The 22,348-nt window shown below is 38.6% G+C and overlaps 1 protein-coding gene across 1 annotated transcript in view; it reads right to left on the bottom strand.

Moving 5' to 3' along the window:
- Window positions 1-19,137: 19,137 nt before the first annotated feature.
- Gap43 (growth associated protein 43) overlaps window positions 19,138-22,348 on the bottom strand; it is an 88,170-nt gene continuing 84,959 nt past the window's right edge. The window contains exon 3 of the mRNA XM_005074736.4: window positions 19,138-19,812. Coding sequence (XP_005074793.1) covers window positions 19,727-19,812 — 86 coding nt within the window. The 3' untranslated portion in view covers window positions 19,138-19,726. The remainder of the gene's footprint in view (window positions 19,813-22,348) is intronic.

The following is a 22,348-nucleotide window of genomic DNA, read 5'->3' as shown; positions in this document are numbered from 1 at the left end:
GGCATAGTGAAGGAGACTCTGCTGTTGGGTATGCCATTGTATGGGAGCTTGAACTCTATCCCTTTTCCTGTCTCTCTTTGCCTTTTGCTTGTGGTAAAGCAAACAGTTTTGCTTGACCATGTACCACCGACCATGATGTTTTCTTCCTCAACACAGGCCCCAAAGTAATGGAGCCAATTGAGCATGCATAAAAACCTTGAAACAAGGAACCAATAGGAGCCTGCCTCCTTTTAGGTTATTTATCTCAGGTATCTGTCCCATTGATGGAACACTAACACATGAGATAATCTTGAGCAATGAGGACCAATGCCAATTCTGAGTCCACAAAGAAAATGACCAAAAGCAAGTGCACTCTAACGTATCTCAGAAAGATTTGTAGACCAACTGTAAATCAGAACACTGAAGATTTGGAGACTAGCAAGATGACCTCCTGCCTGTCTAGAATACTTACTTACTTGTTGTCTGTCTGTCTGTCTGTCTATCTATCTATTCATCCATCCATCCATCACCTATCTATGTATCATCTGTTATTTCCATTTAATAAAATTCAATTAGAATTAAATTTTGTATATAGTATGATGCAAATGTTAAAGTTTATTTTTTCTTCTTGCTGTCTAATTACTTTAGTAACATTTATTGAAACAATTATGTTTTTCTCTATCTGCCCATTATGTGGAGCAAATATAATACATATACATGTACAGGATGTCTCTTGAATTCATAAATGACAATGAATAGTTAACAAATAGTTCTAAAATGAGATGCATCTTTGATAAATTTTCTATGTCAAATGTCTCAGGCAAGCTAAGCAAGTTCTCTACCAGCTTTAAGTTTGTTTGTGGTGAAATAAATTTTATCAGTTTTTCTTTTATAAATCATTATTTTGTATTCTGTGTTAAAAAATCTGTCAAGTTTGCAAAAATTTTCCCCATTTAGAGTTATTTAATTTTGTTATTTCCATTTAATATATTTCATTGGAATTAAATTTTGTGTGTAGTATGATGCAAGTGTTAAAGCTTTTTATTGTTGTCTAATTATTTTAGCAACGTTTATTGAAGCAATTATGCTTTTCCCATTGACTTAACTTTAGCCCTTCAGCAAAAATCAATTGGGCATATGAGTCTTCCTCTAAACACACTGTTTTGAGTCATTGATATACCATAACACCACTCTGTCTTAATTACTCTAGTCTTGTAATAATTTCTAAAATGAGATAGTAAAACTTGCCTTTTCCCAAAAATATTCTATATGTTTTAGATTCTTTGTGTTACAAAGAAGGTTTAAAATCAACTGGTCTGTTTTCCTTGAAATATATTTCTGGAGTTTTTTTATTATTAATCACCAGGACAAGCAGACTAAAGTACAATAAACAAACAGCCCTACATCCATTAAAATGTATAAAACTATGAAGACACACATCAAGATGCTGATGAGGGAGAGTCTGTAACAAGAAAAATTCTCCTCTGTGTTTATATGAAAGAAAAAGAGTACACTCTCTTTGGGAAACAGTTTGACACTGCCTTTAATATTAAATATTTGCTTAACTCTGTGATCCATGAACTTTCTTTCTCACAGACAACATGGCTCATGTGCCAACATGGAGATTTGAGCTCAAATGTTGGTAAGAATTTAATTCAGAATCTTCTCAGCCTGGAAATAATCCCAAATTTTACAGCAAGTAAGTGGCTGAAGATATTTTCGTGAATCCCCATATGAAACAATAAGAGAAAATCAACTACAACAGAAAGATGAGAACTAACTAGTATATTGACCAGCATGAATATCAAAACCATAGTGCTTAAAAGAAGCCAGATGCAAAAGAAAACACATTAAACTTCTTTATTCAAATAATAATAATCTGTAAGAGACAATTCATATTTATGGAGAGATGGAATCTTCCTACTTGTCTGGGAATCAGATGGGCATAGGTTGGGGTGGGACCAAAAACTAAATGAACCTTTTGGTGGTAAAAAGAAATCACCTATATCATAATTGTGATAGGCAAATACATTTGGCAAAGCTTATTGAACAGTGTAGTCTATTGTATGTACACTGTATGTTTAGAAAGTAGGTTATAGTTTTAGAGAAATGATCACTATTCTCCTGTTAAATATTCTTTTCAAAAAAGGAAATAAAATAAAAATACATTTTCTGGTGTTTTTTATGATTACTACTCTCAAATTTTCCTGCTCTCTGACTTATAATAAATTTATGCTGATTACAAATTATCCAGTGTAAAGGATTTTGCTACAGCAACCCAAATGAACAAAACAGAAATTGGCACCAGAAATCAGGTACTATTATAGAAACCATGTAAACTGTAGAGGTAGATTTGTTCCAGAGTGGGTAGACTCTGGAAGAACTTCAAATTACATGCTAGTTAAAGCATGGATAAGGGGCAATTCTGGTAAGAACTCAGAAGAAAAGAGATGAAAGAAAGCCTTGGTCTTCTTAGAGATTACCTAAATTGCCATGATCAGAATATTGGTAAGAGGACAAACACTAAAAGCCATCTGGGGCCTGGATGACTATGCTGCTCTTAAAGAAGTCCTTGGTTTGATTCCCAGCACCCAGAAGGTTCACAACCACCCATTAACTCCAGCACCACAGAATCTGTGTTCCTCTTCTGGCCTCTGTAGACATATTCACACTTGTGCACTTATCCAAAACACAGATCTAAAAGTACACACATAGTTAAAAATAAAAATTTTAAATCCATTCTGATGCAATCTCAGGTAGAAATTGAAATGTGCTACTTACTGAAACTGGAAAGATGACAATGTCTATCATAAAGTGACAAAAGAGCTTGAATTATGTTTGTAGTCTAGTGCTTTGTAACATATTTCCGTGATTGATAAAACTGGATACTTGGTGGAAGAAATATCTAAGAATACATTTTGGCTTTGTGGTGTGGTATATACAGTGTTGTCTTTTGAATCTGTCAGTCTGATTCCCAACTGTGGGATAGTTTAAGTATGTGGGGCCTTTAGGATATGCAGCTTGTGGAGGAAGCAGGGCACCAGGACTGGGCCTATGAGGATTTTGTCCAGCCCTGTTTTGGGTCCAGCTTGCTAGCTTCCTGTCCACTGCAATGTGACTAGTGTGCTGCCTCATGTTCCCATCACCAGAAGGGCCATGTCTTTTCCTGCCTTCTCCACCACAGTGGATGAAGACTCCTGAGAAATCCTTAGCCAAAGTAAACATCTCTAAGCTGTATCTGTCAAATAATTTGGTCAGAGCAACACAAAAGTAGTAAATAGTATCCTTGGCTGCTGTTGACTGCTTAGAAAATGCAAGATGGCACAGAGTAAAAAGACAGTATTTATAATTAAAAGAGAAGCAAAGCCTAAAGATAAGGAAAATCCTTACCCTATCTAGGTTTCAAAAAGCAAATGACATGTTCAGAGAAAATACAAAAACCAAAAACAATAGTGGGTCCAAGAAAGCAGGTCCAGTATAGTCCTGTGAAGCCCCATGGTAGATGGTATTATTAACAATTAATGTGAGAATTCACCTATGGCAAGAGATAACACTGGGCAAGACAGGAAGTCAGAGGAGGGAAAAGTGGGTTATGTCAGCTCATCCAGTAACTAACTGACACTCTTTGCAGTATGCAATCTTTTCATAGGCCACAGTGGTATCCACAAGGGTGTGTGTGTGTGTGTGTGTGTGTGTGTGTGTGTGTGTGTGTGTGTGTGCACATGCACACGTGTGCCTGTGAAAACCAGAGGTTCATATTGAGTGTTTTCTTCACTTTCCATTACTTTCCATCTTAGTATTTTTGACAGAGTATCTCTCTAAACCTGGATCTTACCAACTCAAATAGGAAACCTTAGACAACAGCTTATTTCCATTTTTTCACAGTGCAGGGATTATAGGTGTGCGCTGAACTGTTTGGCTTGTTTTTTAACTTAAGTCCTCATGACTGTATGGCAAGCACTTAGCCTACTGAGTCATCTCCCCAACCCCGGATCCATTACTGAAGGTCTCACTGCTTCAAAATTGCTACACTGAAGACTAACCTGTCAACACATTGGGAGACAAAGCCCATCCAGTATGTGCCAGGGAACAATGTGCTTCACTAAAATCCACTGATTTAAATATTAATCTCATCTGAAGCACTCCAAGAGAAGCACCCAGAAAAATAATGAGCAATTACTGTGTACTGTAACTGTCACAGAAAGTCAGCCATTGCATTCTATTTAATTTCTTCCTACCCTCCTCACCACCCTCTCCTGTGAGAGCCTTCAGCATCGCCATGTGGTTGGTGTCAGACTTCCATTCTATTTGTCCTTCTTTAATCTCTTTATGCAATGAGTTCTTCTATATAAGAAGTCAAACCATTCTGCCTCCATGGTTGGAGTCCCGAAGCGGCTTGTTCTTCTCTAGGGAAAGACAGTCTCCTATAATGACCAGGGCACTTGGCCCTTCCTTCTCTTTCAGTTGCATCCTGCCCCAATCCACCCCATACTTACCAGTTCCTAGTGCCATAGCCCGGCTCTGTTTTTCTTCCTGAACCACACTTGTCCCTTTAGGACTTTGAGACTCCTGGTGTCCACACTCTTTACCTATCTTACCCACTTCTCTGCATAACTTTCTTCTCAATTCTTATTTTCAGTGCTTCTATTCATTCCACAATGCCTCTCATCTCAATCCATTTAGTGTCCTAACTAAATTTTCCATTATCACAGCTTCTTTTCACTCAGCATTGTGCCAGAGTTTTTCCGCAACTACAAATACAGTCTCTGAAATAGCTCTAACACAGGGACCTCAACCTTTGAAAGTGTAGACTCTTTTACAATTGAGAGAGGATATGCATTATTCTCAGAATGTTACTTTAAAATATAAGGTGACAGCACACAGATAAAACACATGGACATTTTTTGAAATGAATACCATGATGAAATATTATCAATGTGCTTCTGCTTTAACCCATCAAATAAAAAGATAAAGCAATAGATCTTGTAACTACTGTACTTTTAAGCAGCATACATATCATGTCAATGTATCTGCAACCGTAATATGAAATGACAATACTTGATTAGGTTTGATGACAGTTACCAAGATTGCTAGCACTACTGATTTTAAGTTTTACCTGGAAAGGAAATGATAAATTCCATAAAAAAATCAAGTTTATGAGCCCTTTGAAATCTATTCTAGATAAAACTTTTTGATATAGTATTTTTATTAATTCCTTGTTAATTTCATACAATGTAGTTTGATCATATTCTTCCCCAATCTTTCCCCTAAGTCACCCTAGATCCATCTACTTCTCCACTTTGCCATGTGTTCCCAACTTCTCATCTTACTTTTTTCACATTTTAAATTTAATTAAAATATGATTATATCATTTCCCTACTCAGCTTCCACCCTTCCTGTATCCAACCCACTCTACTAACACTCCTTTGCAAATTCATGGCTTCCTTTTCTTTAGTCATTGTTGATGACTTATATTTATATAAATAATATAACATTTATACAATATATGAAATATTATATAATATATAATCATATGTGTACACATACACACACACGCACACACACAAACATAGACATATAAACACAATATGCTGAGTCTTCTCAGTGTGACCTACATCTTGTATGTTTCCAGGGCTGCCCACTAGTGTGGGATAAGCTATCATGACCCCATCAGGGAAGACTAGCGTTCCCTTTCAGTAACTGTCAATTGTTTGTAGATCTTCATCTAGAAGAATGACTCTATGCTATTTCAGCCACCTATGCTTGGATTTCAACTGGTATTGGAATTACTCAGGAGGTCTTTGTTCATGAGCATGAGGCTGAGGTTTCATGGGTGTTACTTCTCAATCATAGCTTGAAGGCACGATCTCCCACTAGATTTCCTGACTTTCTGGCTCTTACATCCTTCTGATCTCTCTTCTGTGATGTTCCAGGAGCCTTAGGTGCAGGAGTTGTGTTGTAGATGGAGCAGTTGGACTGGGAAGCCTATGATCACTTGTTCTCTGCATTTTGACAAGTTCGAGTTGTGTCTTTCTGTCCTACCTCTACAGAAAGAAGCTTCTTTGATCAGAGGTGAGAGCTACATTTATCTGTATGTATAAGTGTAAGTACGTGAAATGCAGTGGGGAATTATATTGTTTTAGGAAAGTGACAGGAATAGGTTCTGCTCTAAGATCCTACACCTGTCTAGTCAAGTTTAGTTGGCTACATTTAGAGTACCATACATTATTTCCTGTTAAGTAAGCTGCTGGTCCAATTAGATAGCTATAGATTACCTCCAAGTTATACACACTACTATTATACTTTTATGATTATCTTGCTATGCTGACCATTACTGTGGTTGGTATCTGTGGTGGTTTGAATAAGAATGGCCCTCAGAGTGGAATTGCTGGATATTGAGGTAGACTGATTCCCGTTTGCCTGAGAAACCTCCACACAGATTTCCCAAGTGGCTATATGAGTTAGCACTCCCACCAGCAGTGGAGGAATGTTCTCCTTTCTCCACATCCTCTCCAACATGAACTGTCATTGGTGTTTTTGATTTTAGCCATTCTGACAGGAGTAAAATGGTATCTCAGAGTTGTTTTGATTTGCATTTCCCTAATGGCTAAGGATGTTGAGCACTTTCTTAAGTGTTTCTCAGCCATTTTAGACTCCTCTATTGAGAATTCTCTATTTAGTTCTGTACCCCACTTTTTAATTAGATTGCTTGGTGTTTTGGTGATTAGTTTCTTGAGTTCTTTGTACATTTTGGAAATCAGCCCTCTATCAGATGTGAGGTTTGTGAATATCTTTTCCCACTCTGTGGGCTGCTGTTTTGTCTTGTTGACTGTGTTCTTTGACTTACAGAAGCTTCTCAGTTTCAGGAGGTGTCATTTAATAATTGTTGATTTCAGTGTCTGTACTACTGAAGTTATGTTCAGTACCAATTTGTTCAAGGTACCTCCCACTTTCTCTTCTAAGAGGTTCACTGCGGCTGGATTTATATTAAGGTCTTTGATTCATTTGAACTTAAATTTGTGCATGGTGATATATAAGGATCTATCTGCAGTCTTCTACATGCCAGCATCCAATTATGCCAGCACCATTTGTTGAAGATGCTTTCTTTATTCCATTGTATAATTTTAGCTTCTTTGTCAAAAATCAGGTGTTTGTAGGTGTGTGGGTTAGTATCAGGGTGTTCAATTCAATTCCATTGGTCTACCTGTCATTTTTGTGCCAACACCAAGCTGTTTTCAGGACTATAGCTCTATAATAGAGCTTGAAGTCAGGGATTGTGATGCCTCCAGACATTGCCTTGTTGAACAGGGTTGTTTTGGGTATCATGTGTCTTTTGTTTTTCCATATAAAGTTTAGATTTGTTCATTCAAGGTCTGTGAAAAATTGTGCTGGGAGTTTGATGGGGATTGCATTGAATCTGTAGATTGCTTTTGGCAGGATTGCCATTTTTACTATGTTGATCTTACCTATCCAAGAGCATGAGAGATCTTTCCATTTTCTGGTATCTTCTTTAATTTCTTTCTTTAAAGACTCAAAGTTCTTGTTGTACAGGTCTTTCACTTATTTGGTTAGCATTGCCCCAAGATCCAGCAATTCCACTCTTGGGCATATAACCAAAGGATGCACATTCATACAACAAAGACATCTATTCAACTATGTTCATAGCAGAATTATTTGTAATAGCCAGAACCTGGAAGCAACCTAGATGCCCCTCAAATAATGAATGGATGGAGAAAATGTGGTACATTTACACAGTGGAGTATTACTCAGCTGGGAAAAAACAGTGGAATCTTGAAATTCATAGACAAATGGATGGAACTGGAAGAAACCATCCTGAGTGAGGTAACCCAGTCACAAAAAGACAAGTAGCTGATGGAAGCAGAAGTAGACACCCACAGCTAAGCACTGAGCCATACTCCTGGAATCCAGTTGTTGAGAGGGAGGGGGAATGAGCAAACCAGTCAAGACAGTGCTGCAGAAACCTACAGAAAAAGCTAACCTGACCTAGTGAGAGCACATGGACCCCAGTGCTCTCACAAGTCCTCTGAATGTGGGTGCCAGTTAGGAGGTCTATGGGTCCCAGTTAGGAGGCCTGGGCAGTCTATGGGACCTCTAACAGTGGAAGCAGTATTTATCCCTAGTGCACAAATGGACTTTGGGGACGCATTCCCTATGGAAGGATACTATTTTAGCCCAGATACACAGAGGAGGGCCCTCCCCCAAATGATGTGACAGACTCTGATGATCCCCCATGGAAGGCCTCACTATCCTTGAGGAGTGAGTGGGTGGTAGGACATGGGAGGATGGAAGGGAGAGGGTACGGGGATTGATACGTGAAATAAGAATATTTCTAAATAAAAATATATAAAATAAAAGAGAATGGCCCCCATAGACTAATATATTTTAATTTATAGTAATCATGGAGTGGAACCATTTGAAAAGATTACAAGGATTAGGAGGTGTAACCTTATTGGAGGAAGTGTTCACTAGGGGTGAGCTTTAGGATTTTAAAAGTCTGTGCCAGGCCTTTAATCTTTCTCTCTGTCTATGTATTAAAGTGTAGAATTTTCAGCTATTTCTTTAGTATCACATCTACCTTTGAGCTACCATGTTCCCTGCCATGCTTATAATGTACTAGCTTCTGAAACTTTAAGCAAGTCTCCAATTAAAAGCTTTCTTTTGTAAGAGCTACATTGTTCATGGTGCCTCTTCAAAGCAATAGCACAATGACAAAGACAGCATCACAAGTGAGTAGCACTCTTGATTGTTTTCCTCCTTAGAAGATTGCATATCACCTTCTGGTACTGCCAAAGCTAGTCTTTGGTGAAGAGTTTTTTTTTGGGTCAGCTCCAGCTCAAAGTCCCTGTATCCTATGCCCAAGGTGTGTAGTGTCTTCAGCAGTAAGGACTTACCTTCAGCTTCTAGCAGCCAACTAAGGTTAATAACAATAACCTACATCACTTCAGGCATCTCTTGTTTTGCCTGACCAACAACTTGATAGGAGGTTTCTCATGCCTGGTACTAGGGATTTTATTAGAGGGTCTAAGGGTTTTGGATGGATTATCATCACTTCAAGTAATTTAACTTCACTTAAGTATGTATGTATGTGTATGCACATACTTACATGTGTTATACATGAATTTTGGTAAATATAAAATAATGATTCCTATGTGTTTATCAAGAGTCTTCCTCTCTCCTTCTGTATTGTCCTCCTTCCCACATCCCCAATTAAACACTCCCTCCCCATGTCTCCTATTTCCCCCTTCATTTCCCATGTATGATTCCAGACAAATCTTTGCTGTGGATAAGCACAAAAGGATATGTGGGTTTTGTTTGTTTGTTTTTTCAGAGGAAGCTAGAAAAAAAGTTAAAGATATCTGTAAAAAATTCAGAAGATCCAAAAGGATTTTGGAATAGGACATAGCCTCCTCTGTAAAAAAAAAAAGCCACATATCCATTTGTGCTTGTTTCTAAACATTATCCCCCACCAGGCTCTTTTATATCTCTAGGCCTTTAAGGATGAAGCATAATTTTCCTATTTTACCTGGCAAGTTCTCCTTACTTTCCCTCCCCCAGGGGTTGTTCTTACAAGCTGTACAGTCCCTTGACCCCACCTTTCTTTATTCCCCTGCAGAAGCCATCATAACCTTTCACTGTCTATTCTTCACACCTTATTTATCTAGTTATATCCAGGGTTTAGGGCTGTTCAACACATTTTTGTGGAGTCAAGTCATTTCTTATTGAATTTGTAGCACCCTCTAGTATCCCACAGAGTAATCATCAAACAAAAATTGAGCATGCAGGGTATGGAGAGATGTCTCCCTGGTTAAGGGTAAATACTGCTCTTCCAGAGGACCTCAGTTTGGTTCTCAGCACCTACCCCAGGTAGCTCACAGCCACCTAGAACCCAAACTCCAGGGGTATCCAATTCCTCTCGCTTCTTGGCGCACCTGTATGTATGTCCAGATACTCACATGCAGTCAAATGTAAAATAAATCTTAAAAAGTAATTTACCTCTCCTACAAAAACTATCACATTGGGCATTAGGCTTCAGCATATGAATTATGAAAGGATGCAAACATCTATCCCATAGCAATATTTTCAAAACTAAGAGGGACCTCTTCTGAGTTGCCCTGATCTTGGTTTTGTAGTAGTAGGTAGGAACTTGGATTTTAAAGCACACAGCATGACATTCCAGAATAGAGCTTCCAAAGACTACTGAGGAAAAGGCAAGCAGACTAGAGAGTAAAAACAATGTGTTTTTTTACCTGTTTGTTTGGGTTTTGCTGTTTGGGAATATGATGAAAGCCTTTTCCAGAGAAGGTCTTGATGGTACCAATTGATGCTTATTTTAAGAGCCATCCTGGCAAAAATATGGATTTGGACTCCATAACTTGTTTCCATAATGGATACAAGTAACAGTTGGCTCAATATTACTGCTATTAATGTAAGGCATCAATGCTATCTTTTAATTTTGTTTTTTTTTGCTTTTATTATCTTGTATTTCTTCATCATATGAAATTCTTATGTACATATATAGCATGCATATATACTATATATGTGCAGTTATATGTGTACATGAGCAACATATCTATGCATCTATGTGTATATAAATAGAATAATTCTTTTGTAGACAATAAAACTATACTAATTTTAATTTGTTAAACACCCACTCTATTGTGTCACAACAGTACATATCTACAACAAATATTTAAAAATATTTGCTCAGCATAAGTTTGCTAATAGGAATGGATTCATGTTTGCTAAAATGTATAATTACTTTCAAACCATATGCTGTTCTGGTGTAAATTTCATGTTAAGCATCTGAAGGAGATACCTATGATTCAAAAATAGATCATATTCACTATCCTCTTTATCTAAGCTTAAAATACATTTTATGATTTTCACTAGATGTCTGGGGATGAAAAATGGGTTATTAGTAACTACTCACCTGCAACATTAGCTGTTAGTATCAAGTATTCCTTCCTTGTGTGTCTGATATCAGTTTGTAGATTAATATTTAAAATCATTATTGATCTTATTGACCTGTATGGGGAAGGTAAGGAAAGGTCACAGAAAACAATTTATATTTATTCCATAAAATGAACACAACTAGAGACCAAGAGACCAGAATTAGTTAATCAGACAAAGCCACTGAGGTTGGGGCAAGTAAGAATAGGCTTATGTAGAGTCAAGGATATTTTAGGTAGTGTGTGATAAACATACAATTCAAGTAAGTTTAAGCAGAGAGAGAGAGAGAGAGAGAGAGAGAGAGAGAGAGAGAGAGCCTTTTTAACTCTTTAACAACGGTTTAACAATGGTACTAATCCACCAGGAAGGCTCCATCCCCATGACCTATTTACCTCCTAAAAGCCCCTTCTCCAATATTACGTTAATCATTAGATTTCAGCATATGAATTATGAGGGTATGCAAACCTCTATCCAATAGCAATAACTTCCTTGGAAATCAGGGAAACTTCCTAAATTTATCTTATTAAATCTCTAGGAACAATTAGACATTTAATTGCAGTGTCCTGATAGGCTCACCACCTATCAAGTGCTGGATATTACTAAGACATCACATGTCCACAGCTGCCTAATAACTGTAAGAAAATGGCTGTCTCTCATGTTAGTCATAGTTTCATCCCTATCACAGAATATCTGAGACAAGTTATTATGAAGGGAGATTTATTTAGTTCACAGTTTTGGAGGCAGAAATCCTAAGTGACTCTATAGTGAGGGTCCCTTGGCAACATCACATCATGATCCACACAATTACAGTAGGAGCATGGGTAGTAACAAGCAAGTGATTACTTTCGGAACCTATAGTGGGGCATGTCAGGTGAGCCATGTTTGTTCTATTCATAACACACTGACCAGAAATGCAAAGGATATGAGAACTATCAACAGTCTTTCCAAAGGAACTAACTCAAGTCTACAATGAACTTGCTAACATTGCTAACATCTAATTTTTAGAGATTCATAACCTCCCAACAGTGCCAATATGGAAGCCACACTCTTTTATATACAATAAAACCTTTGAGGCACTCAAACTGTATCCAATCCATATTATAAGGAAACCCATGATTCCATCCTCTTTTTTTTTTTGGAGAAAGAGGATTGTGGTCAAGATAAAACAAGTTGGAAAGGGAGTGACTGAAGAGATGGCTCAGGGGTTAAGAGCACACACGGCTCTTGCAGAGAACCTGAGATCAGTTCCCAATACCAATGCCAGATAGTTTATAATCACCTATAGCTCTAGCTTTGGGGAAATCTGATACCTCTGGCCTCTATTAGGTACCCGTAGTTACATTCATGCCCCTGTGCATATACACACAATTAAAAAATAGAGTGAGAGAGATGGCTCAGAGGTTAAGAGAACAGGCCTGTTCTTTCAGAGGTCCTGAGTTCAATTCCCAGCAACCACATGGTGGCTCAAAACCATCTATAATGAGATCTTCTGGCATGCTGGCAGAACACTGTATACATAAGAAATAAGTGAATCTTGAAAACACCAGAAAACTTAAAAATGGTGGAACAAAATGGTTATTTGCCTCAAGTCCAAAATGAATGGCTTTGTCATAAAAATTAGTAAATAGAAATTATTTCAATGTCATGTTTTCAACAAAATAATATAAATTGTCTATTAAATAAAAAGAAACTTAAAAAAACAAATATAGGTTGCTGTTTATTGTTTATGATTCTGCCACAACCCCTCCCCATTTAGTTCCCTTTTCAGTCTGGTGAAGTAATTCATCCACATGTATACAAGCAGGCAGACTTATGAGACTGACAACAATAGATAACAGACTGAGCAACACAAGTGTTATGGATAATTCAGGTCTAATAGTGGAGTTTTTATAACTTCCTCACTCAGTTCAAATTAAAGGACAGTTCTCTGATAATTGTGTGCTGTGTTGGACATTCTGTCTTATTGGCTCAACCTTTGGTAGAGCTTAGGCAAAAAGAAGTCAAAACAGTACCCACAAATTTAAAGTCCTCCATCTTTAATATGTCAAGCTATATCAGAAGCCAATAAAAATTTCATATCCTGTGACTCAATTTTCATTTATTTTTATGGATCAGATTAAGCAAACTCTCTTATTAAATATAAAAATAGTGCAATAACAAATTACATTGTTGTAAATGTGCACTTGCCTACATGAAAGAGTCCTACAATTTCCTGTGGAATACCTAAATCATCTTACAAAAGAAATGTACAGTGTGAGCTCATTGTTGTTATAGGTGTATGAAGATGTCTGTGTATACAGAGTAATAAATAATTCATATAAATAAACATGAATACTACATAGTATGCTATATGGTATGCCTTAAGTTTGAAATGTCTCTACAGGGTTATAAGTTTGAACCTTTGGTTCCCAGCTGATGGTACTGTTTAGGGAGCATTTGGAACTTTAGGGACTTGGTACCTACCTGACTGATGTTGGTCACTGGGGGTTGGCCTTAAAGATTTATATGTTAGCTGTGCTTCTCAACCAAGCTCTCTGGTTCTTGATCTGCCATATGTGTGAGAAGGTAGGTTGCACCACAAACTCAAGTCTCCAGGGAGCAACCTACTCTAGCCTCCATGTCTTCACTGTAAGACATACTGTACCCTCTAAATCAGTGGCTCTCAGTCTATGAGCTTTAGCCCTTCTAGCAGTCTAAAAACCATTTCATGGCGGTCACCTAAGGCTTTTGGAAAACACAGATATTTACACTGTGATTCTTAGAAATAGCAAAATTACAGTTATGAATCAGCAAGGAAAATAATTTTATTGTTGGGTCTCACCATAAAACAAGGAACTCTATTAAAGGGTCACAGCTTTAGGATGGTTGAGAACCACTGCTCTAAACTATGATCCAAAACAAAAACAAAACCAAAAACAAAAAACAAACAAAAAAAAACACGACAAAGGAAAAAAAAACCCAAAACCAAAAAACACATACATATTGTTGGTTGACTTCTACTCTTTGGACCTTTGGGAGGGAGCACCACCCAGCACCCAAATAAATCACACACAGAGTCTTATTACTCATGCATGCCCAGCCTTAGCTTGACTTGTTTCTTGCCAGCTTTCCTTAACTTAAGTTATCCTATCTACCTTTTGCCTCTGGGCTTTTCCTGTAGTCTTACATCTGTAAATCTTACCCCTACTTCATGGATTGCTGGATTGCCATATAGCTGGATGACTGGGTGGCTGGGTGGCTGGGTGGCTGGGTGGCTGGGTGGCTGGGTGGCTGGGTGGCTGGGTGGCTGGGTGGCTGGCCCCTAACACCCTCATTTCCTTGTTCTCATGCTGCTTCTCCTCTTTCTTGTTTCTCCTTCTATTTATACCTCCTTCTGTTTACACTCTCTGCCTGCTAGACCCACCTATCCTTGCTCTTGCCTAGCTATTAGCCATTCAGCTCTTTATTAGAACCACCAAGTGTTTTAGACAGGCACAGTAATACAGTTTCACAGAGTTAAACAAATTCAGCATAAGCAAAAGTTACATACCTTGAAATGATATTCTCCAACACACACACACACACACACACACACACACACACACACACAGCAGCTAAACTGACCCACTGTATTAAGGTTAGATCTCTAAATGTAAATATCACTCAATTTGGGATGATAAACTGAATTATTTATGTTCTATTTTGTTAAATATTTTCTACCTTCCTTCAGCAAAAAGTATTGTTTGAGTAACTGAACAAGAAAAATGTTTTAAAATTCTTAGGAGAGGTGGCATATGCCTTTAATCCCAGCACTCAGGAACCAGAGGCAGGAGGATCTTTGTGAGTTCAAGACCAGCCTGGTCTACAAGAGCTTGTTCCAGGACACTCTCCAAAACTACAGAGAAACCCTGTCTTGAAAAACAAAAACAAAAAAAAATTCTTATGAGAAAGCCAGAATGTAGCTCACTTGAGCCAGTGCTTTCCTGGGATACACAAAGCACGTTTGGGAAGTGGAGGCTGGAAGACATAGTTCAAGGTCATCCTTAGATAAGTAGCAAGTTAAAGTCAGCCTATTATACAGGTGATTGTATGTCAAAAAGGAAAATGTCTTAGAAGATTACTGTGTGGTTCCACATCTTATTCTTCCGCACCATGCCATTAATCACCAACAGCATTTCTTCCCATCTAGAGGTATTGCAGTTCTCTGCAATGTTTGTAGAATGATCTGCGACATAAAACTTGTTGTCATTACCAACCATCACAAGCACACACACACACACACACACCTATAAGAAAACAAACCAGGCAATCAACCTACTTGAAAGCATACATTGAAAATGTTCTGGATGCCTTAATACTTACCATTCTCCTAGCTATAGTCTTGTCCACATTCCTGGTGACTGTGATTTGTTTTTAGTAAGACAAAGTTACAGTTCTATAGGGATAGAAGCATGAAACTCATGGACTCGGTATGTAGCTTTAACCCTGTTGGAAACAAAGTTAAGCAAGTGTCCCATTTGAAATTAAAGAAGCCCACATTTATAATACTATCCTCATTAACTGGCATTTCACTAGAAAGGTCACCAATTAAGTTATTTTTATAGGCAGGTGAATAGAAGCTATGTTTCCATGACAACAGATGGTACATAACAAGGTTTTTTAAAAGGTTAATGGAACTTGTGGTGAGCTTAATAATGATGCGTGGAAATCATTCATGCAGGGCTTTTTTTTCTCTCTATTGTACAGGATTTCCAGGGCTGGCCATTGTTAAGAACAATTTTTTCTTGTTATATGTTTTTATTTAAATTAGAAACATGTATGCTTCACACGTCAATCCCAGCTCCCTCTCCCACCCCTCCTCCCTTGTCCCTCCACCAGCCTCCCCAGCCCCCCACCCAATCCCCACATCATTCCCCATGGAGGGGTGAGGACCTCCATGGGGGGATCTCCAGAGTCTGTCATTTCATCCAGGGCAGGACCTAGGCCCTTCCCCATGTGTCCAGGCTGAGAAAGCATCCCTCCATGTGGAGTGGACTCCCAAAGTTCATTCGTACGCCATGGTAAACACTGATCTACTATCCAAAGCCCCAGAGATTGCTGAGGCCTCCTCACTGACACCACATTCAGGGAGTCTGGATGAGTCCCCTGTTGGCCTCTCAGCCATCAGTCTGGAGTTCAAGAGCTCCCCCTTGTCCATCAGCTGTCTTTGTGGGTTTTATCAGCACAGTCTTGATCACTTTGCTCATCACTCCTCCATCTCTGTCACTGGGTTCCAGGAGTGATTTCCAAGTATCTATAAGGTGGGATATTTAGAAAGGAGTTTAGTTATAGTCTTCTCGTTTGTTTAATTACTTGGACAGAAGAAGGGATACCTGTAGACTGTAGAAGTCTGCTTAGATTGACTCAACTGGACAAGGAAAGTTCAGGGCTAGTCAGGAGAGCACATGCAAATTGTACCCTCATCCTCCTCTGCAGGCCACCATGGGAGTTAAATAGTATGTAAGGAAAAGTAGGATCTAGACATCTGAACTAAGCCACCAGGTGGAGAATGTTGAACATGTTGGAGAGCCAGCAAATTAGGAGTATGGCTATGGGGTTGACCAGCTCCATATTAGAAAGTCCTTTATGATCAAAGAGGCTCAGGTACAAAATTGGGGAACATTGTAGACCCAAATAATCAGCTTGGTCAAAAGAACATTTTCCCTGAAGATAAAGCCATGGTTGTGCTATGAATGGGACACTGGGTCTGGTGTCCTATGACTATCTAACTCGTAGAAGGAATCATCTACACTTGCTGAGGGTTTTCAGACTTTTCTGCAATCTAGTTTTTACTTTTAAAAGTAATGTAGATGTCGTAGTGTAAACAACTTATGTTGCTTAGAATTCAGAATGTATATTTCTGTGTCTTCAATGGTCCATGACTTCATTATCCTGACTTTGAGTATAATGTGTTAGTTTAAGTGGATGATTTTGTATCCAAAGGGCAAGCTAATTTTCCTTCATATGTCTCTAAGATTCTACTGTGTCTTTCCCACTTTTAAAATTCTCTTACAAAGTCAAGGCTTTATGAGGAAAATGTAAATAGATAACCATAAGAAAAATGAAAATTCCAGCTTTAACAGAAGGTTGAAAATCAATAAATATTGTATATTAATATAAAATTTCAAAACCCCTATAATTGCTTGCAGTGAATTTGATGGCCAACATTTAGAATTCATAAAGAAGTTCTATGTCCAAAGTTGTGGAAATTTTGGTCTGAAGTTTACATTTGTGTGTGTGTGGGGGGATTAAAGCATTAATCCTACTGAAAAAAATGAGGTAAAAGAAAACTCTTAAAGCAGTAGTTTCCTAGTCACCCTAGGAGAGATGGGTTCAATCTAAGAATGACCTCCCTAGTATTTTTAAAGTGAGATAATGATTGTGGTTGAGCTCCAGCCCCTCACTTCACACAGTGTGTGTCTCACACACACAGTATCAATTCACAACAAAGTCAAGCATCCAAATCATTTTAATATTCAATGTGATGGTTTACGGTCTTTTTCTTTGTAGTAGTTTCTCTCAGTGGAAATTTCACTTATTGTCAGTAACCAAGTGAAGATCTTTGGGTCACACAGGACTCAAACTCCATGTGGCATCAGGTTTCTTTGAGCATTAAGTTGTCATATGGAGATGAAAAGAGGTGCCAAAGTGTCAGTTGGATCTCTCTCTCTCTCTCTCTCTCTCTCTCTCTCTCTCTCTCTCTCTCTTTTTTTTTTTTTGGTTTTTACGAGACAGGGTTTCTCTGTATTGTTTTGGAGGCTGTCGGTCCAGCCTGGCCTCGAACTCACAAAGATCCGCCTGCCTCTGCCTCCCGAGTGCTAAGATTAAAGGCATGCACCACCACAGCCCAGCGTCAGTTGGATCTCTTAAAATGTTTTTATTTAAATCCATGACCATAATCACTTTAAGATCTTCATCTTAGTTTTCTCCTCTCAGCTTAGAATTCTGTGTGTAGATTAGCATAGAGAGTAGAAAGGAATTCTTTGGCCATGTCTTGCCTCTAAAGAATCCTATGGCTATTGCAGGACATGACCACTCATGAATTTGCATCAGGTAATAGAACCATTGTAGAAAATTAAAACTAGAAAGAAATTTGAAACTGATTGGTATGAATCTAATAAAGGTTACTCATCCTTCTTTCCTTCCTCCCATCCATCCTTCCTTTTCCAGAGATCAATTTCTCTTTGCCTTTCCAGAACTGAAATTACAAACAAGCCCTACCTTACTTGGGTTTCTTTAAAATGGGTTTGGGGGTCAAACATGGGTTCTCCTACCTAGTAGCAAGGACTTTACCAGTTGAACTGCCTCAAGTCTTCACTTCCCCTGGTAAGGTATACCTTTCCTTTCATATCAGCATCAGCTTGTGCAATGGTTGTAACTATCTACCTGCCTTTTTTGAGGATGGACCTTCATAATCTGGGGGGGGACGGAATAGACTGTCTCAATATTCATGCTAAAATAAATCATCTAAACAAATCCTTGCAGTTTCTGAGAGGTATGGACATCTCTATGACAGTTAACCTGGTGAAACCCAGAGCATTTTCCATTCAATAAACCAAACTTCTGAATCATGAGCACAATTGAAATTACTTTAGTAAGAGCAAACCTTAGCATTTATATGGACTGCACTGTGTATCTCTCCCATAAATTCCTATGTTGAAACCCTAACCACTACTCTTTGAGTAATGATGTAATTTGTCAATAGAATCTTCACAATAAAGTCAGAATGAGGCGATTATGGTAGGCCAAATCCTAAAAAGAGAAAAATTTGGACACTAAGATGTGGATAGAGGGAAGCTATGAAGAGATACAGAGAACAGATAGCCATCTAGAATAAGCCGTGTTGAGAAGACTGTAACACACCATTTTAACTGGCCTCAGAAAGAATCAACACTGCCAACTTCTTGATTTCAGACCTCTAGTTTTCACTACTGTGAATGATAAATGTCTGTTGTTTAAGTCACACCAACTGTGATTCTTTGTCTCAGCCCCTCTAGCAAGCTTTTGTGGTACCCAACTATCTCATCAGGATTGCAGCCTTTGGTCCTGGCCAGGGCCTGTGTTTCCCTAATCAGGGCTGTTGGTGGCAGTGTAAGAGCTCAGGGGAAAGATGAACTGTAAGAACAAAGTGGTCAAAGGGATGGGGAAAAGAAACACAGAGACACCAAATTTGATTACTGTCATGATTTATTAATATTCAGATTGAAAAAGGAGCCTCACAGCCTCAAGTTACACTAATTGGCACATTTGTCTTATTTATTTATTTATTTTTAAAACGAACCGGGTTTTTTAATTTTTTTATCCTTTTTGTTCATTCCATCACATTTAAAATGAGGAAACAGAAGTGGTTTTGAATTCACTTAATATTTTGGACTCCTCAGAACGGAACATTGCACACACACACACACTTGGAACAGAGAGAATAGAGAGGAAAGTGGACTCCCACAGGGCCACACGCACCAGATCAAAAAACTGGGGTACAGTGCAAGAATTTCCCAAGATGACTGCATCATCATTACCAAAAACTCGCCATAACAACACCAAGAAACAAAATGTTTAAGCCACACTGTTGGACTTGGGATCTTTCCTGCTTTTTTTTTTTTAATGTTTGCCACACAGAGAGAAGGGGCTAGTAGGTAGAAGAGGACAGGCTCACGTTCGTGAGCGGGACAGGAGAGGAAACTTTAGAGTGGAGCAGAGAAAGGGCGGGAGAGACAGGGTTCAGGTGGGGGCAACATGGAAAGCCATTTCTTAAAGTTCAGGCATGTTCTTGGTCAGCCTCGGGGTCTTCTTTACCCTCATCCTGTCGGGCACTTTCCTTAGGTTTGGCTTCATCTACAGCTTCTGAGAAAGAAAGCAAGATAGGGGGAGGGAGAGGAGGGTTAGTATTTTGTCTCATGAATCTGTTCAACAGCACAGTGCATTTCTTCTTTTCAAGTCACTGGATGAGAGGTTGCAATAATGTGATGATTAATATCCCAGCTATCCAATTTCCCAGACCAGAAACTTTTATTCTAGAAGGCTGCTCAGTAACACATAAGTGAAGGACAAGTCTTACTCGGTAGAATTACATTTCTTTAGTGTGCGTGTGTGAGTGTATGCGTGCGTGCGTGCATGTGGGGGGGGTGGCGAGCATATGTGTTTGTGTTGTTTAGGTCAGAGGATACTTGCAGGAATGAGTCAGATCTCTATTCCCACCTTGTGGGTCCCTGGAATCGAACTCAGGTTTTCCGGCTTGGAGAAGAGCACCTTCATCCACTGACTCCTATCTCCAGCACATCACTGGTATTTAACCTTTCAGCCTCACTCACAAGCGAGGCACCCACAGTAACCTTATTTTTCTCTTTCTTACTGTCAGAATAATTCTGGCAGATAATTTATGTGGCTCATTGAGCATCCATTCTAGTTTATCTTAGCATTTATTTCTAGTTGTGTGAACTTCAGAAAGTAAAATACATGAAATTTAATCCTCTGTTGGGGCCAGAGGAGGCCACTAAAGACTGCAGTTTGATTAGGAGGAAGGAGATTTCCTTGGGAAGGTACAGTTGGTTTAGTCCTTTGTGCCCCCCTCTTTCCCATACAGAGAACATCAAAAAATACCTGAAACTGTAGTGCCTATCTTATGACCACAAAGACACAGTCTGTATACTCAATATAGTGAAATGGAAAGAAAATTCATCATTACGTGGGGTGTATCACACTTGAACACCTTTCCATCATCCTTCTCATCGATGCAGATAAAGAACCAAGCACTTTAAAGAACTCTAATGGTTTACAGTCTCTTACAGCTGAGTACATTCCAAGGGAATACACAAGAACCATGAAGTGAGTATTGCTCTGCTCAACAGATAGATTTTTATCTTTATGAAGGTTAATTTCCTCAACTCCAAAGCTTTCCCTAGATAACTTTATCAACCGATTATATGCTACAAGACATTTTACTAATATGTCAGCCTGTCTAAATAGAATCCATTGTCCCTAAAATTACTTAGTGGCAATCAAGACCACCTCTAAGTCAAGTGATTTTTCAGAGAGGTCTTATAGACTCAGCAAAAAAACCCTAGCCATGGTTATAATATATGATAGTGGAATGACACAAAACGAAGAGGGGAGTTGGAACCTGCATGGGGCAAAAATGGTAGAACAGACACAAGGAGCTGTTATTCTTCTTCCCCAAGGAGCTTTAAGGATTCCGTTAATCCTTCCAGTCATGAAGTGTGAGAACACATGTAAGACAGCATCTATTAGAGATACTGACTCAAGCCTACAAGTTCAGATATGCGCTGGGAGCTGGTCACAAAGGTGCCCACTGTTTAGCATGAGCTGAAGCCAGGCTCCCAGAATGAAAACAGATTTTCAACATAAAGTAGCCCATTTACACAGATTTTAGGCTCAGGGAATTATTCTTATCAAATAAGGAATTGAGAGAACTTGGCAATGTCCCAGTTCACAGGTGATAATAATAAGTCAGTTTTATAAGTCAACTTAAGGACAGAAGCCCCAAGCCTACTGTGTTAGCATTTGTTTTCTCCACCCTTTCGGGTGTTAAAGATACGCATGCCCTTTAAAGTGTAGCTTTCGTTATTGCTTTCTCCTCTTTTGTTTTTTTTTTTTGTTTTGTTTTGTTTTGTTTTGTTTTGTTTGTTTGTTTGTTTTTGTTTTTTCGAGACAGGGTTTCTCTGTATTGTTTTGGAGGCTGTCCTGGAACTCACTCTGTAGACCAGGTTGGCCTCGAACTCACAGAGATCCACCTGCCTCTGCCTCCTGAGTGCTGGGATTAAAGGCGTGTGCCACCAACGCCCGGCTGCTTTCTCCTCTTAATACCTACTCACTATTGCTATCAGTTTTCCTTAGACAGATAAACTGGAGTCAGTTGGATCTGGTAGATTTGTATTTAATTAGAAAGCAATGGGTAGGCTTTGAAAACACTAAAGCAAAAAATGTGTAATAGATATGCTTTAAGGAGATTAAACGAGCAATGTTAAATAAAATGGATTGCTATCAGAAGGAGATGCTGAGGTTAGTGAAATGGACCCCACTTAGCAGGCCATTAGAAGAATTATAAAAATTTATGTATCTTTTAAGTCACTTACACATAGACTGGCATTCACTTAAAGATGAATATTTATATCTAAATAAGACCACCATTATCAAACATACGTTTGGAATTCCTTCTTTGTAAATACATCTAAAAAACATACATGGGTTTTAAAATCCAGACTTTCTCATCTGGTAAGTAATGTAAGTAGCTATGAGGAATACTTTCATGTTAAAACGGCTCATATATACTTGAACTTTTGAAGTCTTACTGGCTTTACAGGATGCTCAATCCAGTGTGCTTTACTTCTTTCCGCAACACAATGGTTACTCAGAAAGAGCA

This window comes from Mesocricetus auratus, unplaced genomic scaffold (assembly GCF_017639785.1).
Source record: "Mesocricetus auratus isolate SY011 unplaced genomic scaffold, BCM_Maur_2.0 Super-Scaffold_100008, whole genome shotgun sequence".
NCBI lineage: Eukaryota > Metazoa > Chordata > Mammalia > Rodentia > Cricetidae > Mesocricetus > Mesocricetus auratus.
This window is presented reverse-complemented; position numbering and strand designations above follow the sequence as displayed.